Raw genomic sequence first — 24,707 nt, 5'->3', positions numbered from 1 at the left:
GGTCTCAAAGCTAGAGCCTGTTGCCGAGGTAGATGCCGAATTAACGAGGGCGTTTGCCGCCGAGGCCGAAGAGGTCGACGAAGCTCTGAAATCAGTGTTTGAGGCAGCCGGTCTTAACCAGCCTAACTCACCGTCCACTTCGGGTCGGGCGGAGTTTTCCTTCGGAGATATTTTTACAAACTTGGGAGACCTTCCCGGCACTTTTTTAGAAGGCATGGCTGGGGAGAATCTCACGCAGATGGCGAAAAAGAGAAATGCCGAGCGAATGGCCGCTCGAAAGAAAGCCGAGGCCGCTCGTTCTGAGCCTGCCCTGGTTGAATCTTTACAACCGGTTACTGGAGAAGAAACGGCGCAAGTTGTGGCCAAGATGGAGGGGGCTGAACAGCAGGTTACGGAAGAACAGCTGGTTTCAAAAGAGCTGGGCGAAAAACGTTCCGCCGAGGGAGAGGCCGGCTTGGAGGATAGCCCTGCTGACAAACGGCCTCGCTTAGAGGAGTCCGACGTGGTTGTCCCCTTCGTTGTTCAACCAAAGATCAAAGACACGCCAATCCCCTCTGACGCATCTGCCATGAAGAATCCAGCCGTGGCGTTGAGCTTGGCCGCCTCGGTTTCGCTAACGGCTGACAAGGCCACCTTTCAAGAAAAGCCAGATTTGGTAGCTATAGCGTTTGTTGCCCAGTCGGCCCTTCTGGTATGTATACTCTTTTTTGCTCGTTTGGTTTGGTTTGCATACGATGTTGCTTGATGTGGTGATCCAAACTTGTTTTGCAGACGGTTGAAAGGATAGCCGAACTAGGCTGCCGGCAGCTTGATGCCATTGAAAGAATTGGCCGCTTAAAGTTTGAAGCTGAAAGTGAAAGAAGCAGGGCCGAGTTCGAGGCGATGAGGGCCGCAATGGAAAGTGCTCGAGCCGAAGCTGAAAAGGAGAGGGCTCGGACTGCTGACCAGCTCAGATCCGAAGCCGAGGATAGGGCGAACGTGAGCGAGGAGTCGCTCAAGTTAGCCCAGGAGGCGCTTTCCAAGGCAGAGGCCGAGTTAGAAGAATTGAAGGCGGCCAAGGAAAAAGCCGAATCTGTAGCTTCTACGGTGCTAGAAGCTGGGAAGAGCGCCGCCTTGAGGGAATATGTAGATGAGGTCCCCAAATTCGAGAATCGGGGATTCAACATGGGTGGCTCAAAGCCCTTGTTGCCGCTAGAGTTACATTGGCCTGGCCAATTCCATACGAGCAAGTGGACGTTGAGCCACTTGAGTCTGATCCCGAGGATTGATCTGGGAGACATTCTAGTTTGACTAGGTGCTGGAAATTTGTGTTAATGTATATAATAAGATAGTGATATGTATATAATATGATAGTGGTGTTGGTGAAGGATAGTGACATGTATAGAATATGATAGTGGTGTTGGTGGTAGATAGTGGCATGTATATAATATGATAGTGGTAGATAGTGGTAATATATAATATGTAAGTGGCATATAATGGGTTATAATGATGTTTGTAATATCTCCTATATAAGGAGTGTCATTTGGTCTTGTAAGATAAGAAGTTTTGAATATAACAGAAATATATTCCTTCTTCCTCATATTTTCGGAGTTCTTCTTCCTCATATTTTCTAAGTTGGTATCAGAGCAACAAAAAACACAGCAGCCCTAAAACCGTCATAGCCATGTCGGAAGTCACGTTCGAAACCACTTCAACCCCTGCCGCTGCCATTCCGGTGAAAACGTCCAACTCTCACTCTGTCCAAATCACCACCATCCGCCTAAATGGTGATAATTTTCTCCGCTGGTCACAATCTGTCCGGATGTATATCCGTGGGCAAGGAAAGATCGGTTACATCACTGGTGACAAGAAGGCTCCTGCTGTTAATGATCCGCTGTTCGACAGTTGGGACGCTGAAAACTCCATGGTTATGACATGGTTGGTCAATTCCATGGTGGAGGATATAAGCTCTAATTACATGTGCTATACTACTGCACAAGAGTTGTGGGATAATGTTAGTCATATGTATTCTGACCTAGGAAATCAATCTCAAGTTTTCGAATTAACTTTAAAGTTGGGAGAGATTCGTCAAGGGGATGATTCCGTCACCAAATATTTCAATTCGTTGAAAAGGTTGTGGCAGGATCTTGACATCTTCAACACATACGAATGGAAATCGGTTGACGACTGCAACCACCACAAGAAAACTGTGGAAGACAGCCGTATTTACAAGTTTCTTGCCGGCCTCAACATTGAGTTCGATGAAGTGCGAGGAAGAATTATTGGCAGACCTCCTCTCCCATCTATTGGCGAAGTATTTGCCGAAGTCAGAAAGGAAGAGAGCCGAAGGAGCGTCATGCTTAAGAAAAAAGGTACTGGTGAATCAATTGAAATTTCTGCTTTAATTAGCGATGCTGCGGCCAACAAGGCTGCAAATTACCAGCGCAGGTTTGATGATAAGCCACGGGTCTGGTGTGATTTTTGCAACAAGCCTCGCCATACACGCGAAACTTGTTGGAAGATCCATGGCAAACCTGTCAACTGGAAAAGCAGCAAACAAGGAGAGAAGAATCGTGGCTTTCCTACCGCTAATGAAGCCGATTCAGGTCCCTTCAACAAAGAGCAGATTGATCAACTCTTAAAGCTAATAAAATCCAACTCCTCATCCGGTACTCCTAGTGTTTTGTTGGCACAAACAGGTAGAAATCCTAAAGCCTTCTCTTGCCTAAACTTCTCTCCGTGGATCATAGATTCCGGTGCCTCCGATCACATGACTAGTTTTTCCCATTTATTTAGTACCTATTTCCCTTGTTCTGGTCATGACAAAATCAGAATAGCCGATGGTAGTTTTTCACCTATTGCAGGAAAAGGATTTATTAAACTAACTGAGAAAATTAATCTCAATGCTGTTCTTCACGTCTCCAACTTAGCCTGTAACCTTTTGTCTGTCAGTAAACTATCTAAGGATTCTAATTGTCGTGTTACATTTTTTGAATCCCATTGTGAATTTCAGCACCAGAACTCGGGGATGATGATTGGGCGTGCTAGGATGCTTGAAGGTCTTTACTACTTTGATGAAGTACCTGTTAGTAATAAAAAAGCTCAGAGCTTTAATAGTACTAGTTCAATCTCTGTTCGAGAAAAAATAATGCTATGGCACTATAGGCTAGGACATCCTAGTTTTCTTTATCTGAAACATTTATTTCCAGAATTATTTAAAGGGATTGATTGTTCTTCTTTTCATTGTGAAAGTTGCATTTTTGCAAAATTTCATCGCTTTATTTATTTGCCAAAACCTTACCAGGCTTCCAAACCTTTTTATTTGATTCATAGTGATGTTTGGGGCCCTTCTAAAATCACTACTCTTTCTGGTAAAAAATGGTTTGTTACATTTATTGATGACCATACCCGCTTATGTTGGATTTATTTGATGAATAAAAAATCTGACGTGAAAAATTTATTCACAAATTTTTACAATATGATTGAAAACCAATTTCAAACCAAAATTGGTATTTTACATTCTGATAATGGAACAGAATATTTCAATGAGCAGTTGGGTGAGTTTTTGGAAAAAAATGGGATTTTTCATCAATCTACATGTCGGGATATCCCTCAACAAAATGGCATTGCAGAACGAAAAAATAAACATCTACTTGAAGTAGCACTTGCTATAATGTTTTACATGCATGTTCCTAAATATTTATGAGGTGAAGCAATTTTAACAGCCTCTTATTTGATAAACAGGATGCCTACAAAGGTGTTAACATACAAAACACCTTTTGATTGTCTCAAAACGTTTTTTCCTGACACGAGGTTGTTTTTTGATTTACCCGCCAAAGTTTTTGGATGTACTGCCTATGTTCATGTTCCCAGTCAATTTCGTTCAAAACTTGACCCCCGTGCTATAAAATGTGTTTTTTTGGGTTATTCCTCAAACAAAAAGGGGTATAAGTGTTTCGATCCTCAAACCAAGAAATTTCATGTGAGTATGGATGTGTCATTTGTGGAAACAAAATCCTATTTCCCCAACACTTCTCTTCAGGGGGAGACAAGTGGAGTAGAAGACCGTTTTTGGGATATTTCTATCCCGCTCCCCAATGTCATTTATCCTACACAAAAACCACATTTGTCTGATAATGATCACTTAGGAGAACCAAGTTCTATGGTGCCTAGTCAAGAAGATTTTTGTTTAGGGGGAGAAGTACTACAAAATGATCTAAATTCTGAGCTTCAAGTTTATACTAGGAAGCGATTTCATCTGAGGAATAATGACCCGAATGTCCATCCTAATGACCCGAATGTCCACCCGAGTTCTGGCATCGAAATTTTAGGTAATCCTATTCCTTCTATTTCCGACCTTGATGTTCCTATAGCAATTAGGAAAGGTGTCCGAAATTGCATCAAACATCCTATTGCAAATTACCTCTCCTATCAAAGACTGTCTAAAAACCATAGAGCTTTCACATCTAGGATTTCACACTTGTTTGTTCCAAGGAATATACAGGAAGCATTGGATGATCCGAATTGGAAATTAGCAGTCATGGAGGAGATGAATGCTTTAAGGAGAAGTGGTACTTGGGAGATAGTTGATCTACCCAAAGACAAGAAAACAGTTGGGTGTAAATGGGTGTTTACGATAAAATGTAACGCAGATGGAAGCGTTGAGAGATACAAGGCGAGACTGGTGGCTAAAGGCTTCACTCAAACTTATGGGATCGACTATCAGGAGACGTTTGCTCCTGTTGCTAAAATAAATTCCATCAGAGTACTGTTATCTCTTGCAGTAAATTCAGATTGGCCTCTACATCAACTTGACATTAAAAATGCATTTCTCAATGGTGATCTTGAAGAGGAGGTGTTCATGAGCCTACCGCCGGGATTTGAGCAGAGACTTGGAAGCGACAGAGTATGCAGATTGAACAAGTCATTATACGGACTCAAACAATCACCAAGAGCGTGGTTTGAACGCTTTGGGAAGGCAGTTATCAGTTGTGGCTTCTCGCAGAGTCAAGCAGATCACACAATATTTTATAAACATTCAAAAGACAGTAAAATTGCAATTTTGATTGTTTATGTTGATGACATCATTTTAACTGGTAATGATGAAGCAGAGTTAGCAGCCCTCAAAGAGAAACTCGCAAAAGAATTTCACATTAAGGATCTGGGAGCCCTCAAGTATTTCCTCGGAATGGAATTTGCAAGATCCAAGGAAGGTATATTCGTTAATCAGAGAAAATATGTCCTTGATCTCCTTGGAGAAACAGGTATGCTTGGTTGTAAGATGGTGGAGACTCCGATCGAGCCTAACTTGAAGTTACAAGCTGCTAAGGCTGAAGAAGTCAAAGAGAGGGAACAATATCAGCGACTTGTAGGGAAATTGATTTACTTGTCTCATACGCGGCCTGATATTGCCTTTACAGTCAGCATGGTAAGTCAGTTCATGCATTCACCAGGGGCAGAGCACTTTGAGGCCGTTTATAAGATCTTAAGATATTTGAAAGGAACTCCAGGGAGAGGCTTACTGTTCAAGAAACATGGACATCTTCAAGTTGAAGTATACACAGATGCAGACTGGGCAGGAAGTGTTACAGACAGGAGATCAACATCCGGATACTGCTCCTTTGTAGGTGGGAACCTAGTTACATGGCGGAGTAAAAAACAGAATGTGGTAGCTAGAAGTAGTGCAGAAGCAGAGTTCAGAGCTGTTGCCCATGGAATCTGTGAAGTAATGTGGATTAAAAGAATTCTTGAAGAATTAAAGCTTTCTCACCCGACACCTATGAAGGTCTATTGTGACAACAAAGCAGCTATATCTATAGCTCATAATCCAGTTCTACATGATCGCACAAAACATATAGAAGTGGATAAACATTTCATCAAGGAGAAAATCAATGCTGGCATAATCTGTATGACCTACCTTCTAACAGGTGAACAATTAGCTGATGTGCTAAGGGACTACACAAGAAGCAATTTGATAAGCTGACTAGCAAGCTGGCTATGGAAGATATCTTCAAACCAACTTGAGGGGGAGTGCTGGAAATTTGTGTTAATGTATATAATAAGATAGTGACATGTATATAATATGATAGTGGTGTTGGTGACAGATAGTGGCATGTATAGAATATGATAGTGGTGTTGGTGGCAGATAGTGACATGTACATAATATGATAGTGGTAGATAGTGGTAATATATAATATGTAAGTGGCATATAATGGGTTATAATGATGTTTGTAATATCTCCTATATAAGGAGTGTCATTTGGTCTTGTAATAAAAGAAGTTTTGAATATAACAGAAATATATTCCTTCTTTCTCATATTTTCGGAGTTCTTCTTCCTCATATTTTCTAAGTCATCCTCATCATTGACATATTCCTGTGATTGGCCATATTCTGGCAGTTGCTCTATGTCCTATTTGATTGCAATATGGAGGGTATTCTTCTTTGAACATTGATAAGCCATGTGCCCAGACTCACCACACTTAAAACAAGTAGTGCTTTTATCCCTCCCACTTGGCTTCACAGTCACAATACCTTTATTTCTATGATCAACAACACTAGAAGATGAGGCTTTGATATGTTTGGTCGATTTAGTGGCTGTAAAGGTGCTGTTTTTGTGCTTCTATTTGTATCAGTAAACCTTCTAAATGTTATCTTCCCTGCTTGAGACACAAATTTCTTAGTAATTGAGTAACTCAAGTATTCTCCTATTTCAAGTGTCACTTGGAATGCTCCATACTGTATAAGGGTTGATGAAGCAATTCTCGTTGTATATCAGTCCTCAAACCAAACTTAAATCGAGCAAGGGTGTAACGCGGATCTTCCACAATTTGACTTCTAGTCTTAAGTTCATCAAATCTCTGCATACATGCTCCTACTGATATGCTGCCCTGTTTTAGAGTAACAAGTTGGTCACACAACTTTTCATGATAATTCGATGGCATGTATTTCTCTCGAAGCTTGGCTTTCATCTCTTGCCATGTGCCTATTGGTGGTTGCCCCATTCTTCTGATATCTCCTTCAACACCAGTCCACCATACTTTTGCCAATCCCACAAGTTTCATCTTAGCAAATCTCACTCTTCGTTTGTCCGTCATATCATACCATTCAAAATACTCCTCAATGGAAGCAAGCCAATCTGAGAACACTGTAGGATCAACCTTGCCTTCAAAATCTAGAACCTCCATCTTAACCTTTTTTGTGATATCTCCAGCTGGGTCACGTGGCTCATAGTGACCTCTCTCCAACAAGTCTTTGGTCCAATCCAACATAAAATTTTGTGGCACTCCTTGACCTTGGGCAATCCTAAATTGTTGTCTTTGCACAGGATCTCCGCTGGTCTGCTTCTTATTCACCTTGATTCTCACCATTCTCACCATGATTATTAATTTTAGAGTTTTCTCCTTGTTCTCCGGTTGTTGTAGCGGCATTAGCTTGAGTTGTTGGCCTTCCAAAGCACTAATACAAAGATTACAATGATCAAGTTACTCCAAAATTTTTGTAAGGATCTCATCACGCTAATTTTCAATCAATCTTCCTCTAAAAGGTTTCCCCGATCGTGTAGACATGTTTGAATCCTCACTCTGATACCAAAATTGATGTAGGACAGCGCTATAAGAGCTGTTCTGGGGCAGTGAAAGTACCCGTGAACAATGTTTGGGCCGTTAAAGTGCAGAAAAATAAAAAAGGGAATGAAGGCGAAAAAGAAGATAAGTTTAGGAATCACTCATAGAATTCCTTAGGCATCACACCTAGTGTTTGATTGTATCACACAATCCATAAAGAAGCTTTAAAAGCTCTAAAATTTTCTAAAATATCTAGTCCATTAAATTAATAGTATTACATGACTTTATATAGAACTAAGAGACCTCTTAAACCAATTAAAACCAAAAAGGAAACTACTAAAATATTTTAGACTTCCAAAATTAATTTAAGATCAAATAAGAAACATAAATAAAAGCTAATTAAATAACTTGACCCACAAGACAACCCATGGGCGTATAACCCATGTCTAGAAATTATGAAATTACCAAAATACTCTAAAATAAAATAATAATAATAGAACATGACTCATAAGCCTAAATCATAACTATTCATGATCCCAAATGAGTTGTTCATCATCCAATGCATGCCAAATCAAAGCTTGGGCCTTAGAGGCATATCTTCCTCGTCTCTTGTACACCTTAAGAGGCTGCTGCCACTTGCCTCCATCATTCATTTTATCAATTTGACGTCTATTTTGCAACTTAGGTTTGGCCATAATACACTTACTACCTCTATGAATCGAAAATTACGAAGACCTTCCCTGTCAGAGTTTGTCGAGCAACACAGTTAATAGGGGTTGTTAAATGACTATTTACCCTAACTTTTAAAAACATATTTTAATGCAAAGATATTATGTTAAGTTACAACAAAGACAAACAATGCATCTCTCCAAATCTGAAGTTCCAAACCAACGAAGACACCATCACCTTGTTCATCAAATTCTATAGCCACCATAATCTTCACAAACAACGACACCAGTTTTGCTTATCTCTACCCTCTAGCCTCTCTCGTCCATCTCCAATGAAATATCAAGTGTCAAATCTAGCATCATGATGAATCATCATCATGAAGGCGGGTCTTTCCAGTGGTTCCAAAACCCCTTTCAAATTAATTCTCAACAAACACAAGCCCTAAAAATCCCTTTCAAAGGCCAAAGGCCAAATATCAACTCAAACCTTCACCTGGAACCCAAGTTTCCTCATACCATTTGCACATTTGATTGAAACAGTATCTTTCAACTTTCTCTCTACCTTCTCTTTCTCTGTGACATCAATACCTCACAGTTAGAGCTTAGTTCGCAACAAAACCATTGATTTAACCTCCCTGCTTTGGTGAATTCTGGAATCACCATATCTCATTTTCTTCATCTAGTGATGATTATGTTGATGTGGGGTGGGTAGAGAAAAACAAATGGCTGCAAGAAAGAATGGCAGTGACAATATTTGTTGTACAAATAGTGGTGGTTGTGGTCACTTGCTGTTAATTGATGTGGTTTTTGTGGTGGTCTAGTCAACGGGGTGAGGAAGTCGTTTGGTGGTGTTGGAGTTTGTGGTAGTGATAAATCTAGCACTAAGTAATGATATTGATTGTTCGTGATGGTGGTGCCGGGGTTGGTGGAGTTATGTTGGTCAATCAAATGTTGTTACTTGAAACGATTGGTTATAAATTATTGTTACTCGAGCACCACAGCACAAATCATGCCAAAACTTCACCCATATGATAATTACTTCTTTTTATTAAGGGTAAAATAGACACCCAAAAATATTTATAGCATGACATCACAAATATCACTTTGTTGACTATACAGTTATTTCGTGGCAAGGGGGAATATGATTCTCAAGTTTTCAAATAGGGGAGATGGTGCAATTTCCAACACCAAAGTGGTAGAGACTGCATTATAGCCAAACCTCATCGGTGATCGTTTTAACTTGCCCAAATCTATGGCATTTCTACTCAAACAACCCACCATTCTAGCCCTCACAGACCAACAAGAGCTTGACTTAGACCTCAAATGTAAGCATTGTATGGATTTTTTTTCTCCAATTTTTATGCTCTTATGGTTAGAATTTGACTGACCTTTAACCCAATCCAACCTAGGCACATCCAAGTTGGATTGGGTTAAAGGCCAATCAAAGACTAACCATATGTGGACTCTCATGAGAATGCAATTAAAGCAAAGCAAAAGGTTGGTAGCAAAACCTGCAAGCTAGACTGATGCATTCATTGTCCAAAAGTCCAACAGGCAGGCCTCTTTGGTCTTCAACATGCTCCAAAATAACTGGAAGTTGGCTTACACCATGTCTGTTCATAATTATTTGAGCAGAAAAAAGATTCATACCAGGTGTTATTGTCCACAATACCCGGCATTTTTCACCATTCAAAGAACATACTTCAGATACCAAAAGCTCCTGTAAGAAGAATACCCAACTAGTAAAACTCAGAAAGGACAACCAAGGTGCCCAAAAAGAGTAGTCAAGTAGTTCAGGAATGTAAGATTTCTGAATGATTTATGTATATTCAATTAAGTTTTAGATACAAGAATACATTAGTATATATAACAATCCAAACCCCAGAACTGAAAAAAAAAGAAACAAAATTATATGCTCATTCCCTAATATATACAGAATATATATACTATCATATATACATAAACCTAATATTCTCACACCCCCGCTCAAACTTAATGTGTGTTACCAGAAAAACATTGTGAGTTTACTAAGAAGAAACTGAAACCAAGCAATGATGTAAGTCTTGGTAAAAAAGTTAACGAGTTGCAGAATCGAAGAGACGAAAGGAAGCGAGATAGAGCCAGACTACAGATGTTGACGGACAAAGTGACGATCAATCTGAATGTGCTTCGTCTACTCATGGAAGACGGTGTTATGGGCAATCTAAATAGCACTGCAGTTGTCACAGTAGAGGGAGGTCGGAGAAGACTGACGGACACCCAAATCAGATAAGAGACAACAAAGCCAAACAATCTCAGCAACATGAGCCATAGCATGGTACTCAACTTCGGCAGTAAAGCGAACAACAACAGTTTGTTTCTTGCTTTCCAAGAGATCAAGGAATCGCCAAAAAAAAACAGAAACCAGACATGGACTTACGATCAGTAACATCACCAGTCCAATCAGAATCAGTATAGGCCACTAAGTCTAGAAAGGAAGTAGATGACAATAGTAAACCCTGAAATATAGTACCTCGGAGATAGCGAAGAATCTAAACCAATGCATCCCAATGTGTGGAGCGAGGAGTAGAAACAAATTGGTTAACCACATGAACAATATAGGCCAGATCAGGACGAGTAACCGTCAGATAGACTAAGCAATTCACGAGCTCTCGATATAAAGTAGGATCAAGCAAAGGAACACCATCAGTAATGTTAAGTTTCACATTAAGCTCAATGGGGGGTATCAGCAATCGTAGTGTCAGTAAGACCAGCACGGTGAATAACTTCTTTAGCATACTTGGCCTGAGACAAAAAGTAGCCCTTAGGAGAAAAAGCCACCTCAATACCGAGAAAGGCCCAAATCCTTCACTTCGAAGGTGTGAAAGAGATGTTGCTTGACCTCAGAGATAGTAAAAGAATCAAAACTAGTAATAATCATATCATCCACATACAGTAACAAGGCAACAAAACCAGTAAAGGTGTGGAGGAGAAACAAAGCAGAGTCCTGAACAGAAGGATGAAACCTAAACTCAATAACAGCAGTCTGAAAACGATCATACCAAGCACAAGAAAATTGCTTCAGACCATATAGAGTACGCCGAAGATGACAAACCTAGCCAAAGAAATGGTAAAGGCCAGAGAAAGGACACATGTAAACCTCCTCAGCAAGATGACCATTAAGAAAAACATTCTTAACATCCATCTAATAAAGAGGCCAATGACGAACAGCAGCGACATATATCAAAGTACGGACAATAGTCACCTTGGCAACAGGGGCAAAGGTCTCCTCGTAATCAAGACCATACTCCTGTGAAAAACCCTTGGTAACCAGGCGAGCCTTGTAGTGCTTAAGAGAACCATCAAAATGAGTCTTAACTTTGTAGACCCATTTGCAACCAACCAGATTCTTACCAGCAGGCAAAGGAACCAATTCCCAAGTACTAATTTTCTGCAAAGCAGACAAGTCATCCTCTATAGATTGAATCCAATGAGGATCCTGACAGGCCTCCTTGTAAGACTGAGATTCTGAAAAAGAGTGAATAGTAGACAAAAACGTACAGTATAAAGGAGAAAAACATGTTTTAGCAAAACTAAGTGCTGGAAATTATGTTAATGTATATAATATGATAGTGGTGTTGGTGGTAGATAGTGGCATGTATAGAATATGATAGTGGTGTTGGTGGTAGATAGTGGCATGTATAGAATATGATAGTGGTGTTGGTGGTAGATAGTGGCATGTATATAATATGATAGTGGTAGATAGTGGTAATATATAATATGTAAGTGGCATATAATGGGTTATGATGATGTTTGTAATATCTCCTATATAAGGAGTGTCATTTGGTCTTGTAAGATAAGAAGTTTTGAATATAACAGAAATATATTCCTTCTTCCTCATATTTTCGGAGTTCTTCTTCCTCATATTTTCTAAGTTGGTATCAGAGCAACAAAAAAAACACAGCAGCCCTAAAACCGTCATAGTCATGTCGGAAGTTAGGTCCGAAACCACTTCAACCCCTGCCGAGCCACGGGTCTGGTGTGATTTTTGCAACAAGCCTCGCCATACACGCGAAACGTGTTGGAAGATCCATGGCAAACCTGTCAACTGGAAAAGCAGCAAACAAGGAGAGAAGAATCGTGGCTTTCCTACCGCTAATGAAGCCGATTCAGGTCCCTTCAACAAAGAGCAGATTGATAAACTCTTAAAGCTGATAAAATCCAACTCCTCATCCGGTACTCCTAGTGTTTTGTTGGCACAAACAGGTAGAAATCCTAAAGCCTTCTCTTGCCTAAACTTCTCTCCGTGGATCATAGATTCCGGTGCCTCCGATCACATGACTAGTTTTTCTCATTTATTTAGTACCTATTTCCCTTGTTCTGGTCATGACAAAATCAGAATAGCCGATGGTAGTTTTTCACCTATTGCAGGAAAAGGATTTATTAAATTAACTAAGAAAATTAATCTCAATGCTGTTCTTCACGTCCCCAACTTAGCCTGTAACCTTTTGTCTGTCAGTAAACTATCTAAGGATTCTAATTGTCGTGTTACATTTTTTGAATCCCATTGTGAATTTCGGGACCAAAACTCGGGGATGATGATTGGGCGTGCTAGGATGCTTGAAGGTCTTTACTACTTTGATGAAATACCTGTTAGTAATAAAAAAGCTCAGAGCTTTAATAGTACTAGTTCAATCTCTGTTCGAGAAAAAATAATGCTATGGCACTATAGGCTAGGACATCCTAGTTTTCTTTATCTGAAACATTTATTTCCAGAATTATTTAAAGGGATTGATTGTTCTTCTTTTCATTGTGAAAGTTGCATTTTTGCAAAATTTCATCGCTCTACTTATTTGCCAAAACCTTACCAGGCTTCCAAACCTTTTTATTTGATTCATAGTGATGTTTGGGGCCCTTCTAAAATCACTACTCTTTCTGGTAAAAGATGGTTTGTTACATTTATTGATGACCATACCCGCTTATGTTGGATTTATTTGATGAATAAAAAATCTGACGTGAAAAATTTATTCACAAATTTTTACAATATGATTGAAAACCAATTTCAAACCAAAATTGGTATTTTACATTCTGATAATGGAACAGAATATTTCAATGAACAGTTAGGTGAGTTTTTGGAAAAAAAGGGGATTTTTCATCAATCTACATGTCGGGATACCCCTCAACAAAATGGCATTGCAGAACGAAAAAATAAACATCTACTTGAAGTAGCACGTGCTATAATGTTTTACATGCATGTTCCTAAATATTTATGGGGTGAAGCAATTTTAACAGCCTCTTATTTGATAAACAGGATGCCTACAAAGGTGTTAACATACAAAACACCTTTTGATTGTCTCAAAACTTTTTTTCCTGACACAAGGTTGTTTTCTGATTTACCCGCCAAAGTTTTTGGATGTACTGCCTATGTTCATGTTCCCAGTCAATTTCGTTCAAAACTTGACCCCCGTGCTATAAAATGTGTTTTTTTGGGTTATTCCTCAAACAAAAAGGGGTATAAGTGTTTCGATCCTCAAACCAAGAAATTTCATGTGAGTATGGATGTGTCATTTGTGGAAACAAAATCCTATTTCCCCAACACTTCTCTTCAGGGGGAGACAAGTGGAGTAGAAGACCGTTTTTGGGATATTTCTATCCCGCTCCCCAATGTCATTTATCCTACACAAAAACCACATCTATCTGATAATGATCACTTAGGAGAACCAAGTTCTATGGTGCCTAGTCAAGAAGATTTTTGTTTAGGGGGAGAAGTACTACAAAATGATCTAAATCCTGAGCTTCAGGTTTATACTAGGAAGCGATTTCATCTGAGGAATAATGACCCAAATGTCCATCCTAATGACCCGAATGTCCACCCGAGTTCTGGCATCGAAATTTTAGGTAATCCTATTCCTTCTATTTCCGACCTTGATGTTCCTATAGCAATTAGGAAAGGTGTCCGAAATTGCATTAAACATCCTATTGCAAATTATCTCTCCTATCAAAGACTGTCTAAAAAACATAGAGCTTTCACATCTAGGATTTCACACTTGTTTGTTCCAAGGAATATACAGGAAGCATTGGATGATCCGAATTGGAAATTAGCAGTCATGGAGGAGATGAATGCTTTAAGGAGAAGTGGTACTTGGGAGATAGTTGATCTACCCAAAGACAAGAAAACAGTTGGGTGTAAATGGGTGTTTACGATAAAATGTAACGCAGATGGAAGCGTTGAGAGATACAAGGCGAGACTGGTGGCTAAAGGCTTCACTCAAACTTATGGGATTGACTATCAGGAGACGTTTGCTCCTGTTGCTAAAATAAATTCCATTAGAGTACTGTTATCTCTTGCAGTAAATTCAGATTGGCCTTTACATCAACTTGACATTAAAAATGCATTTCTCAATGGTGATCTTGAAGAGGAGGTGTTCATGAGCCTACCACCAGGATTTGAGCAGAGACTTGGAAGCGACAGAGTATGCAGATTGAACAAGTCATTATACGGACTCAAACAATCACCAAGAGCGTGGTTTGAACGCTTTGGGAAGGCAGTTATCAGTTGTGGCTTCTCGCAGAGTCAAGCAGATCACACAATATTTTATAAACATTCAAAAGACAGTAAAATTGCAATTTTGATTGTTTATGTTGATGACATCATTTTAACTGGTAATGATGAAGCAGAGTTAGCAGCCCTCAAAGAGAAACTCGCAAAAGAATTTCACATTAAGGATCTGGGAGCCCTCAAGTATTTCCTCGGAATGGAATTTGCAAGATCCAAGGAAGGTATATTCGTTAATCAGAGAAAATATGTTCTTGATCTCCTTGGAGAAACAGGTATGCTTGGTTGTAAGATGGTGGAGACTCCGATCGAGCCTAACTTGAAGTTACAAGCTGCTAAGGCTGAAGAAGTCAAAGAGAGGGAACAATATCAGCGACTTGTAGGGAAATTGATTTACTTGTCTCATACGCGGCCTGATATTGCCTTTGCAGTCAGCATGGTAAGTCAGTTCATGCACTCACCAGGGGCAGAGCACTTTGAGGCCGTTTATAAGATCTTAAGATATTTGAAAGGAACTCCAGGGAGAGGCTTACTGTTCAAGAAACATGGACATCTTCAAGTTGAAGTATACACAGATGCAGACTGGGCAGGAAGTGTTACAGACAGGAGATCAACATCCGGATACTGCTCCTTTGTAGGTGGGAACCTAGTTACATGGCGGAGTAAAAAACAGAATGTGGTAGCTAGAAGTAGTGCAGAAGCAGAGTTCAGAGCTGTTGCCCATGGAATCTGTGAAGTAATGTGGATTAAAAGAATTCTTGAAGAATTAAAGCTTTCTCACCCGACACCTATGAAGGTCTATTGTGACAACAAAGCAGCTATATCTATAGCTCATAATCCAGTTCTACATGATCGCACAAAACATATAGAAGTGGATAAACATTTCATCAAGGAGAAAATCAATGCTGGCATAATCTGTATGACCTACCTTCCAACAGGTGAACAATTAGCTGATGTGCTAACGAAGGGACTACACAAGAAGCAATTTGATAAGCTGACTAGCAAGCTGGCCATGGAAGATATCTTCAAACCAGCTTGAGGGGGAGTGCTGGAAATTATGTTAATGTATATAATATGATAGTGGTGTTGGTGGTAGATAGTGGCATGTATAGAATATGATAGTGGTGTTGGTGGTAGATAGTGGCATGTATAGAATATGATAGTGGTGTTGGTGGTAGATAGTGGCATGTATATAATATGATAGTGGTAGATAGTGGTAATATATAATATGTAAGTGGCATATAATGGGTTATGATGATGTTTGTAATATCTCCTATATAAGGAGTGTCATTTGGTCTTGTAAGATAAGAAGTTTTGAATATAACAGAAATATATTCCTTCTTCCTCATATTTTCGGAGTTCTTCTTCCTCATATTTTCTAAGTCTAAGTTTGACTACTTGTTTACGGATGCGAAGGGGATACTTACGATCAGCAAGATCAGAGTCGTCAAAGGCAGGAGGATCAGTAGCAGGGGCAGACACAACTGGTGGAGGGAGAGCCTTGCGACAAGAATAGACTAACACCGGAGAAATAGAAAGAGAAAGAGAAAGAGCAAGAGCAAAAGCAGGCGGGGAAGGAGGAGGAAAGGAGGGAACAGATTCATGGGAGTCAGTGGAAAGGGACTCCGTAGAAGGGGTGGTACAAAGAGAAGAGGGAATAAGCTCATGGGGAATAACGGAGATGTACTTATTAGGTGGGACCTCAGAAGGAAATGGATCAATATGAACCAAATTTTCTTTGAAAACTATGGTTGTAAGAAGAGGAAACTGAAAGTAAGGTACACATTCGAGAAAGATGACATAGCGGGAGACTGTAATCCAAAAAGACACATATGACAGACCGGGCATTAAGTTTAGTCCTATCTTTACGGGATAAAAGGATAAAACAAGCAGAGCCAAACACACGAAGGAGGGAGTAATTAGGAAGTTGAGAAAACAGAGCCTCATAAGAAGACCGACCAGAAAAAAGGCGGTAGGCATACAGTTGAGAAGAAAAGCAACAATAAAGGGTTGTTTGGGATGACCTAAATAAGTGCACTTTTTGTCTTTTTACGAAAAGATGTGCAGAAAAGTAGAGAGGTGATGTAATGGAAAAAAGATAAAAAGATGGATTATTTTGTGTATGCCAAGCTTGGCCTAAGAACTATCTCACTCCAAAACGGAGCCGGGACGGAGGCAAAGAAAAGGAGAGACCTAGTTGTCTCAAGGAGTTACCGGTGTTTACGCTCAGCTCGACCATTTTGGGCAGGTGCATAAGTACAGGAAGTTTGGTGAATAGTACCTAAATTGGCCAAATATCCACAGAACTCAGTTTTAAAGTATTTCCCACTCAAGTCAGACCATAACAATTTAATAGTAGACCCAAACTATGTAGTGACCATAGACTGAAACGTACGGTATATCTTGTAGAAGTCAGACTTATGAGTCACAAGATAAATCCAAGTATAACAGGTGCAGTCATCAACAAATGAAACATAGTATACAAAACTCCCTTTAGTAAGAACAGGAGAAGAAACCCAGACATCAGTTTGAACTAAAGAAAACGGTGTATCAGATAGAGGTGAGCAGCGGATATACTGATCCATCAAAACCGACCGAACCGATCCGCCGCATTTTGGACGGATGCGTGATGACGAGCGGACGGTTGCAAATTGATTTTCTCTAATCTGCCAATCTAGTGGACGAATGGCGGATTTGAGATTCCTTTAGCCGCAACCGAACCGCCAAACCGCGAGCACCACTAGTAATTTATAAGACTTTGTGTTTTTAGTTTGTTTAAATATTCTGTTTGTGTTTTCAATTAAAAAAGAGTTTAAATATTCTGTTGAAAAAAAAAATTTCAACTTGAATATCTTTTTTGATTTGAAAAAAATAAACGTATTATTTATCTATATTTTTTGATTTTTAAATCTATCTCTAAAAATAATAAATAATAAATATGATATATACTGGTTGGTTTTTGTTTTCAAAAACAGATATAGATGTAACAATACAGAGACATACAATCTCTACTACTGCTCTGTTCATTGTTTTGGTGGTTTGAATTGTTTTTACATTTTAAGAACCACAAATTGTAATATTTTATGTGGATGAGACATACTGTGATTGTAGTATATGGATGAGGCATGCAGTGATTGTGATATTCTAAAGTTTCAAACTTTCTTGCTTTGGATGAGGCATGCAGTGATTGTAATATTTTTTTAAGTCATTGATTGTAATACTTTCTTCTTCTTTTTTTGAGGAAGTGCACAAGTTGAATTATGTTGAAAATTTATAAAATTTTAAACCGCCAAACCGATTCGCATCCATCTGCCAAACCGCCAATCCGCTCAATCCACATCCGCCGGATTGGCGGACAGATGCAGATTGATTTTCTCCAATCCGCCAATTTGGCGGACGGATGGCGGATTGAAAGTTCCGTGGCTGCAACCGACCCGTGCCCACCCCTAGTATCAGATATAGAGGTACTTTTACGGAAAGGTAAGGCTGCCATTTTGGCAAGTTTACACTCTCGAAACTCGGTAAGTTGACTACGAGAAATTTTACCCAATATACCTGATTAAGCTAAAGACCGTAAGCGGTCAGCAAACAAATGCCCTAATCTGGAATGTCACAAATAGAAAGGACTTGACAAAGAATCTAACTGAAAGGAGAAAAAAGCAGTTGGAGAGGTAGTCATAAGCAAATGTAGGCTCTCTACCACATAGAGGTCTCCAACTCTACGACCAGTCTCAATCTGCTGTTTGGACATCCGATCCTACACAAAACAGATATTAAAACCGGAGACACCAAGCTGACTGATAGATAATAAACTGGCAGATAACTAAGCAACATAAAGAACAGATGGAATAGAAATAACAGACATAGCAGATGGTAAGACAGACCCAACAGATATAACAAACATACCAAACCTATTAGCAGTATTAACAATAATAGAAAAGAGAGGAAAAGTACAATTTTAAAGTAAGGAGAGATGGGGAGTCATATGATGAGAGGCACCAAAGTTAAAAATCCAGACAGATGAACAGATACCTGAAGAAGACCCAAGCAAACCTGAATGAAGAGAGGAAACAATAGAGGCATATGGGGATGGTTTGGAGGTAGACAATATATGGTAAAGTTAACTAATTTGAGCACTCAAGGAAGCCAAGTCAGGATCAAGAGTCGAAACAGATGCAATATAAGCAGCGAGAAGAGTCCAGAATTGGTTCTGAGACTACTGAAAAGACGAGGCAAGCAAACGTCCCTTCTTAGGACAGTGGTACTTCCAATGGCCCTGTTGATGGCAAAATGCACACTCATCAGAAGCCAAAGACATCATAACAAATAAAGATGAGGGGTTGAAGTGTAATAAACCCAAAATAGACCAAAATAATTAACTAGGGTTCAAGTGTAATAAACAGAAATCTGTTGGGGCAAAACGTAATACACCAAGATGTAAGTAACACGAGTCAAATATCAATGGGTAAACTAGAAGAAACCAGCCTCAGATCAAAGAAGTCAGAGAGCACTAAGAGAGAGAGAAGCTGAAGAAACCAGAGAATCAGATAGAGCTTGATCGCGATGCTCGTAGAGAACCAAAGAGTCAACCCAAAGGTGGAAGCACAGAAGTCGACCCAGAGGATCAACGAACAAGGATCAACAATGAGACCCAGTTGACGAACCCAAGTCGACGAAATTCAAAGGAGAGAGAAGAACCAGTAGTGAGAACTAGTCACACGAGAGAAGACCCAGAGAAGAACCAGACACAAACCAGAGAGAAGAACCACGATCCAGCGATGCATAGAGATGCACCAGAGACGACTCACACTGAACCACGAATCAAAGGCGACAGAGACCCAGTCGTGAGGGAGAACCAGTCACAAAACAGAGGAAAGAACTACGAACCAGAGCCAACTCAGAGTTAGCAAATAGCAAACAGCTTCCTGGGTTCCGGTAGTGGCTCTGATACCATGTAAGATTTTTGAATGATTTTTGTATATTCAATTAAGTTTTAGATACAAGAATACATCAGTATATATAACAATCCAAACTCTAGAACTAAAAAAAGAAAACAAAATTATATGCTCAATTCCTAATATATACAAAATATATATACTACCATATATATATAAACCTAATATTCTCATAGTCCAAGGGTTAAAGGCCATATTCTAAATTTGAACCTACCGATTTATTTGAAAAGTATGCATGCACAATACCTAAAGTATCACCATTATTGGTGCATTTTGGCAAATAACTCGATCTATATTGGTTGGGCCTACACATCATTTAGAGATCTGCTTACTTGGATTGACCTAGTTTAATGGTGAATTCGGCTTCATTGGTTATAAATATCTTTTTATTTGTTATATTCAATTCCTTCTCACTTACTAGAAGAAGGAAAAAAAAGCAAGCGGACACTTGGGAATTACTTCCTTATTTAACGTGTTCTTTCTACAGTCCATTATAATGACATACAAAAGTCACTTGTGTTTTCTCCTCCTTCCTGGTTTGCCTGGTCTTTCTCCACCTCTAGATCTTTTTTTTTTTCTTTCTTTCTCAACCATTTGGGATGCAATTTTCCTTGCACAACTGCTTTCAAAACTTAATTTTCAATAAGCTTTATAAGTAGGGTGTCATACCTCAGGTCTTCTGCGTCTTGCTTTCGATGATTTGCTGAACTCCTGAATGTCTCGAATTGTCAGTAAACCGACCAACAGATTGTCATCGTCAACAATTATTGCACAAGACTGCTTCTCTTCAAGCATGAGATTTACTGCTTCTGTCAGCAAAGTGCTCAACAGGACAGTCACATATCTTGTCCTCATGGCTTGTGAAACAAGAATCCGCCTTTCTAACTCCTCTGTAGCATCATTAGAATCATCTACACAGAGAGAACTTTCAATTTTACAAAGATTATTAGCATAGGATGGTTTTGCAGAAAGTTCATTTAGGTTGCAAGAAGACATTTTAGGCTGTATAGTAGGATAAGCGTTTCCCTCTTCAAGTTTCTTAGTGTCCCTTTCTGTTCTGCTTGTATGCCCAGAGGTAATCCATGAAGACAACCCCACAGCTCCAAGAAGTGGTAGAACTATTCGATAGTCCTGAGTAAGTTCAAAGAGAAGCAAAACTGCAGTAAGTGGTACCTGACACACACCTGCAAGAGTAGCAGCCATTCCAACCTGCACATACAAACTGAATCATTTTATGCCCATAATGGAAGTTGAAGTTTGCAAAAAATTTACTTATTAGCAAAAATGTAAGAGTAAAAACTAATTTGAAGTTAACAGCATGCTAACATCCAATATCATTGTTGGAAAGTTTTTCTCAAGGTGTTCATCATATACACCCTACTGAAACTTTTCTCATCCCAATGGTTTTCAGTTTGCCAGACATTCTATTTCACCATTCTTCTCTATCAATAACCATTTTTTAAATAATCGGCAAAATATAACTTCACCAGCATTGTGCTTAGTGTTTTATCTTTTCACATCCGAAGAGCACTGTGCTGAATCTGTTCTTCCTTTTTTTTTTGATTCATATACAGTGGTTCAAATGATACATTGTAACAAAGGGTCGATGAGAGAGGCAGAAAGATTCGTTGAAGTTCAAAAAGAGGGAGAGTAAGGCCCAATGAAGTCCAACAAGGGGGAGAGAAAGGGGTTAGAACTTATCTGAGGCCACACAATAATGACTTGTGATGCCGGAAGAGAGAGGCAACTAATGACTTGATGGTGACAGAAGAACTATGGCATTGTGACTTACACTAGATGGAGGCGACTTGCGACTATGACGATAATGGGCCCATTTGGTGCAACTTTTTGCAAGCTGAAAGCTGATAATAAAAAAACAAAAGTTAAAAGCACTCTGCCCTCAACTTCCCACTAATAAGCTTTTTCCAGCCTATTTAAGATATATTTGTTTTGATCAGCCTATTTAAGATATTTTTACCTCATTAGCGGTAAGCAAAAGCAGTCTCAAACACTGGCACAAACTCCAAAAATAAAAAAAGTATAGGCAGCACCTATTAGCTGCACCAAATAGGGCCAATGGCATTTGATGGTGAGTGCCTTGCCGAAAACTACTACTAGTGACGTGAATTGGTGAACCCAATCTCACTACATACTTTAAAAAACCTACCAATCCTAAAGCCTCAATATTACAGACTCCGAAGAGGTAGGATCCAGCAAAAGAGGTGCGTTCTACTATATTATCATACCAGCCACCAACATCCATTACAGCACCTTTGCCCTACATACATAAGGAAATCAAGGTTTGGAACCTTTATTTAGCTATTAGGAGCACGAGGCGTATCTATGCACTCTAATATTATTACGTCTTTATTGGATCTAATACCATTATTTGTAGGTCTCTTTCATTAGTTTGTTGTTTATCTTCTCTTTTTCTTCTTGTCTTTCCTCTTACTGTAAATCAACATATACAAAAGTTTTGGGCCTAATTTCGCCACAAGAGGTGTAAAAGGCAACAATTTAATTAGTAAAACAATGAGAGTAATCATTTGGTCATATGGTATTAGATCACAAGGTCCGGGTTTTAGTGATGGTGGAGAAATTTTTTTATGTTTGAGGCAGAGACATTTAACACAGAATGATTTTGGCCTCAGGATTCAAGATTTGGGTATTGCCAATTTAATAAGGCTACACAAGATTGTTTTCAGAGATAATGACGATGTTAATTTATGTGGAAATTATGAGCCCTCAAATCACATGTCTTGGCAGATTAGGAAATTTGTTCCAAGTTGGAGATTGTTGGAATTTGTTTCAATTTCTTAGTTCTATTGGGTTCCCTTTTTGTGAAGTTTTCTTGAGGAAAAAGAATTCCCTAATCCTTGTCCAACAAGGATTTTAATTTAGAGTTCTGTAAGAGATTATTAGTAGAAGTTGGGTTGTACCTACGGCCAAAAGGGGCCCTCCACTCATTGGAGCACATTTTTGAGTGAGAATTTATAAAACACTCTAATGTGTTTTGGATGTCATATCCACATACAAGAGATTCGATATTGCCTTTGTTTTTATTACTAAAGTTTGTTTGTTATCATTATTTGTAGATGTTACCCTATTGGTGGGAACCATGTTAAAAATTCTTGTATCTGGATCTAGACTGTTGTTATTGTTGTAATATTTTCTTACCATGTTTTGCCTACTAATATAAGGCAGACAATACATTATTGCTTCCATGGTGCACCAATAATGGGTTAAGAGCTATAGGCCCAAGTTAAACAAAGTGCTATAGGAGCCTTTGGCCCAATTTTGCAATAGTACCTTTCAGTTTTAGAATACATTAGCACCTAGTTCCTAACTTTTTGACAAGGTGAAACCAACATAAGTTAATTCCATATACTCTCCAAACTAACTAACAGCAATAGATATGCTAAATTGTAGTTGATTATCGTACATCCACATAATCTGCTGAGAACAACAACATACACTAGGCTGGGGAATGTCAATGATTTTTGTCCAGTTTTAGGGTCGTGATTCTAATACTATAGATATCCAAACAACAAGAATAAAGTAGATAAAAAGCGAAAACAGCATTCTACATATATATCTCAAGGTCCATAGATATAGAGAATAACAAAAAGGAAATAAATCCAGATTACCCTTTCTAAATGGTGCTGATGTATGTCTGAAATAAGAATTTTCAAAGTAAATTATATTGCTCATATGATAGTGGCATAGATCTATACCAGGCCATATGCTTGTGGTGATGCAACTTCCAAGAAGGAGAGATGAAAGATTGGATCGGATAGAGAAATTGTTGAACTAACAAATTTCCCATATGCCATTCCTGTTGCTGCACCAATAAAGAGAGATGGGGCATAGTAGCCTCCCACTAATCCAGATGCTCTACATACAGAGGTTGCAACTATCTTGACTGCCACCAGCTGAAACAATAGGTCAGCAGAGAGGCCCTTCACGGATGGCCGAGATTCTAGCAGAATGTCAACATTCTCAAAACCCCAGTAGAGAATTTCTGGATATGCCAAGGCTATCAGCCCAACAGCTAACCCGCCTAGTATAGGGAAAATACCCTTTGGTATGCCACTGACCTTGTGAACATTGTCAATAGTTACCAACATAAATGATGTGCACCTAGATAAGATCAATGAAACCAAGCCACAGAGGACACCCAGCAAAAGATACAGTGGGAGTTCTGAGATGAGTTAAAAAGCTTCAGTGCCACAAACATCATCCACATAACAAAAGCTTAAAAAATGTAATTCAATCCCGAGTGAAAAATAACAACAATATAACAAAGAGGTTAGAAATGTGATCTTTTAATTTGTGCACAAGTAGATTGGGTTAGCACTGACTGCAGAAGCTTCTGGGTAGGCTACATTTGAGGAAGAAATATCTTCCTTAATTTTTATCTTGACATTTATGTATTTATTTTAACATTAAATATCAGTTAAATATATCATATAACATCATTAACCATTTATTACAGAGAAGCTGCAATGGCAGATGGGTCCTTTTAGTTTGATGATGGAATGAAATGAAGCAATTTTTTGGTTCTTACCACTTGGAGAACGGAAATCATATTCCGGTACTGTAAAGGCTGGTTCAGAGCCAAGACCAATTTCTGACACCACAGATGCTATTACTGCACTGAGTATGACCATTGAAGTTGCATTTGTAAGTGATGAGGATGATTCTGCTGGTGATGGCCACAAGACTGACTCTACAGCAAAAAAGCAACCAGCGACAGCAGCATTGAACCCTGCTTCAAAAAAAAAAAACAAAAAACCAAAAACAAAAAAAAAAGTAACACCAGAAATGGTAATAGTATGTAGTGACGAGTAACATGAGAATATTACTGCTAAATAGCTAGGTTAATATTTAGATTAAAATCAAAGTTTGTGATGATAAATAGAATGTGAAACAAAGAGGTTACATGCTTCTTTTCTTATGTGAAAGCAGCCAACAGAAGTAGAAAATGTGAGATTTTTTCTATAATCAA

General features: G+C 39.0%; 1 protein-coding gene across 8 annotated transcripts in view; it reads right to left on the bottom strand.

Moving 5' to 3' along the window:
- Window positions 1–24,707, bottom strand: part of LOC114275734 (chloride channel protein CLC-e) — a 50,072-nt gene that overhangs the window by 10,157 nt on the left and 15,208 nt on the right. For 2 of the 8 annotated variants that reach the window (XM_082912082.1, XM_082912080.1), the window contains exons 3-6: window positions 24,267–24,470; window positions 23,434–23,900; window positions 20,369–20,908; window positions 9,721–9,929 (exon numbers count right to left, since the gene is read on the bottom strand). In XM_082912082.1, the coding sequence (XP_082768208.1) occupies window positions 9,721–9,929; window positions 20,369–20,908; window positions 23,434–23,900; window positions 24,267–24,470 (1,420 nt within the window). Of the gene's footprint in view, window positions 1–9,720; window positions 9,930–18,444; window positions 19,021–20,368; window positions 20,909–23,433; window positions 23,901–24,266; window positions 24,471–24,707 lie in introns of those variants that run through there. The other 6 variants (XM_082912083.1, XM_082912081.1, XM_082912086.1 and 3 more) reach the window with 5 other exon arrangements.

This window comes from Camellia sinensis, unplaced genomic scaffold (assembly GCF_055761805.1).
Source record: "Camellia sinensis isolate YWXY unplaced genomic scaffold, ASM5576180v1 Unanchor2, whole genome shotgun sequence".
NCBI lineage: Eukaryota > Viridiplantae > Streptophyta > Magnoliopsida > Ericales > Theaceae > Camellia > Camellia sinensis.
Note: the sequence above shows the minus strand (reverse complement) of the source record. Positions and strands in the feature narration are given on the sequence as shown.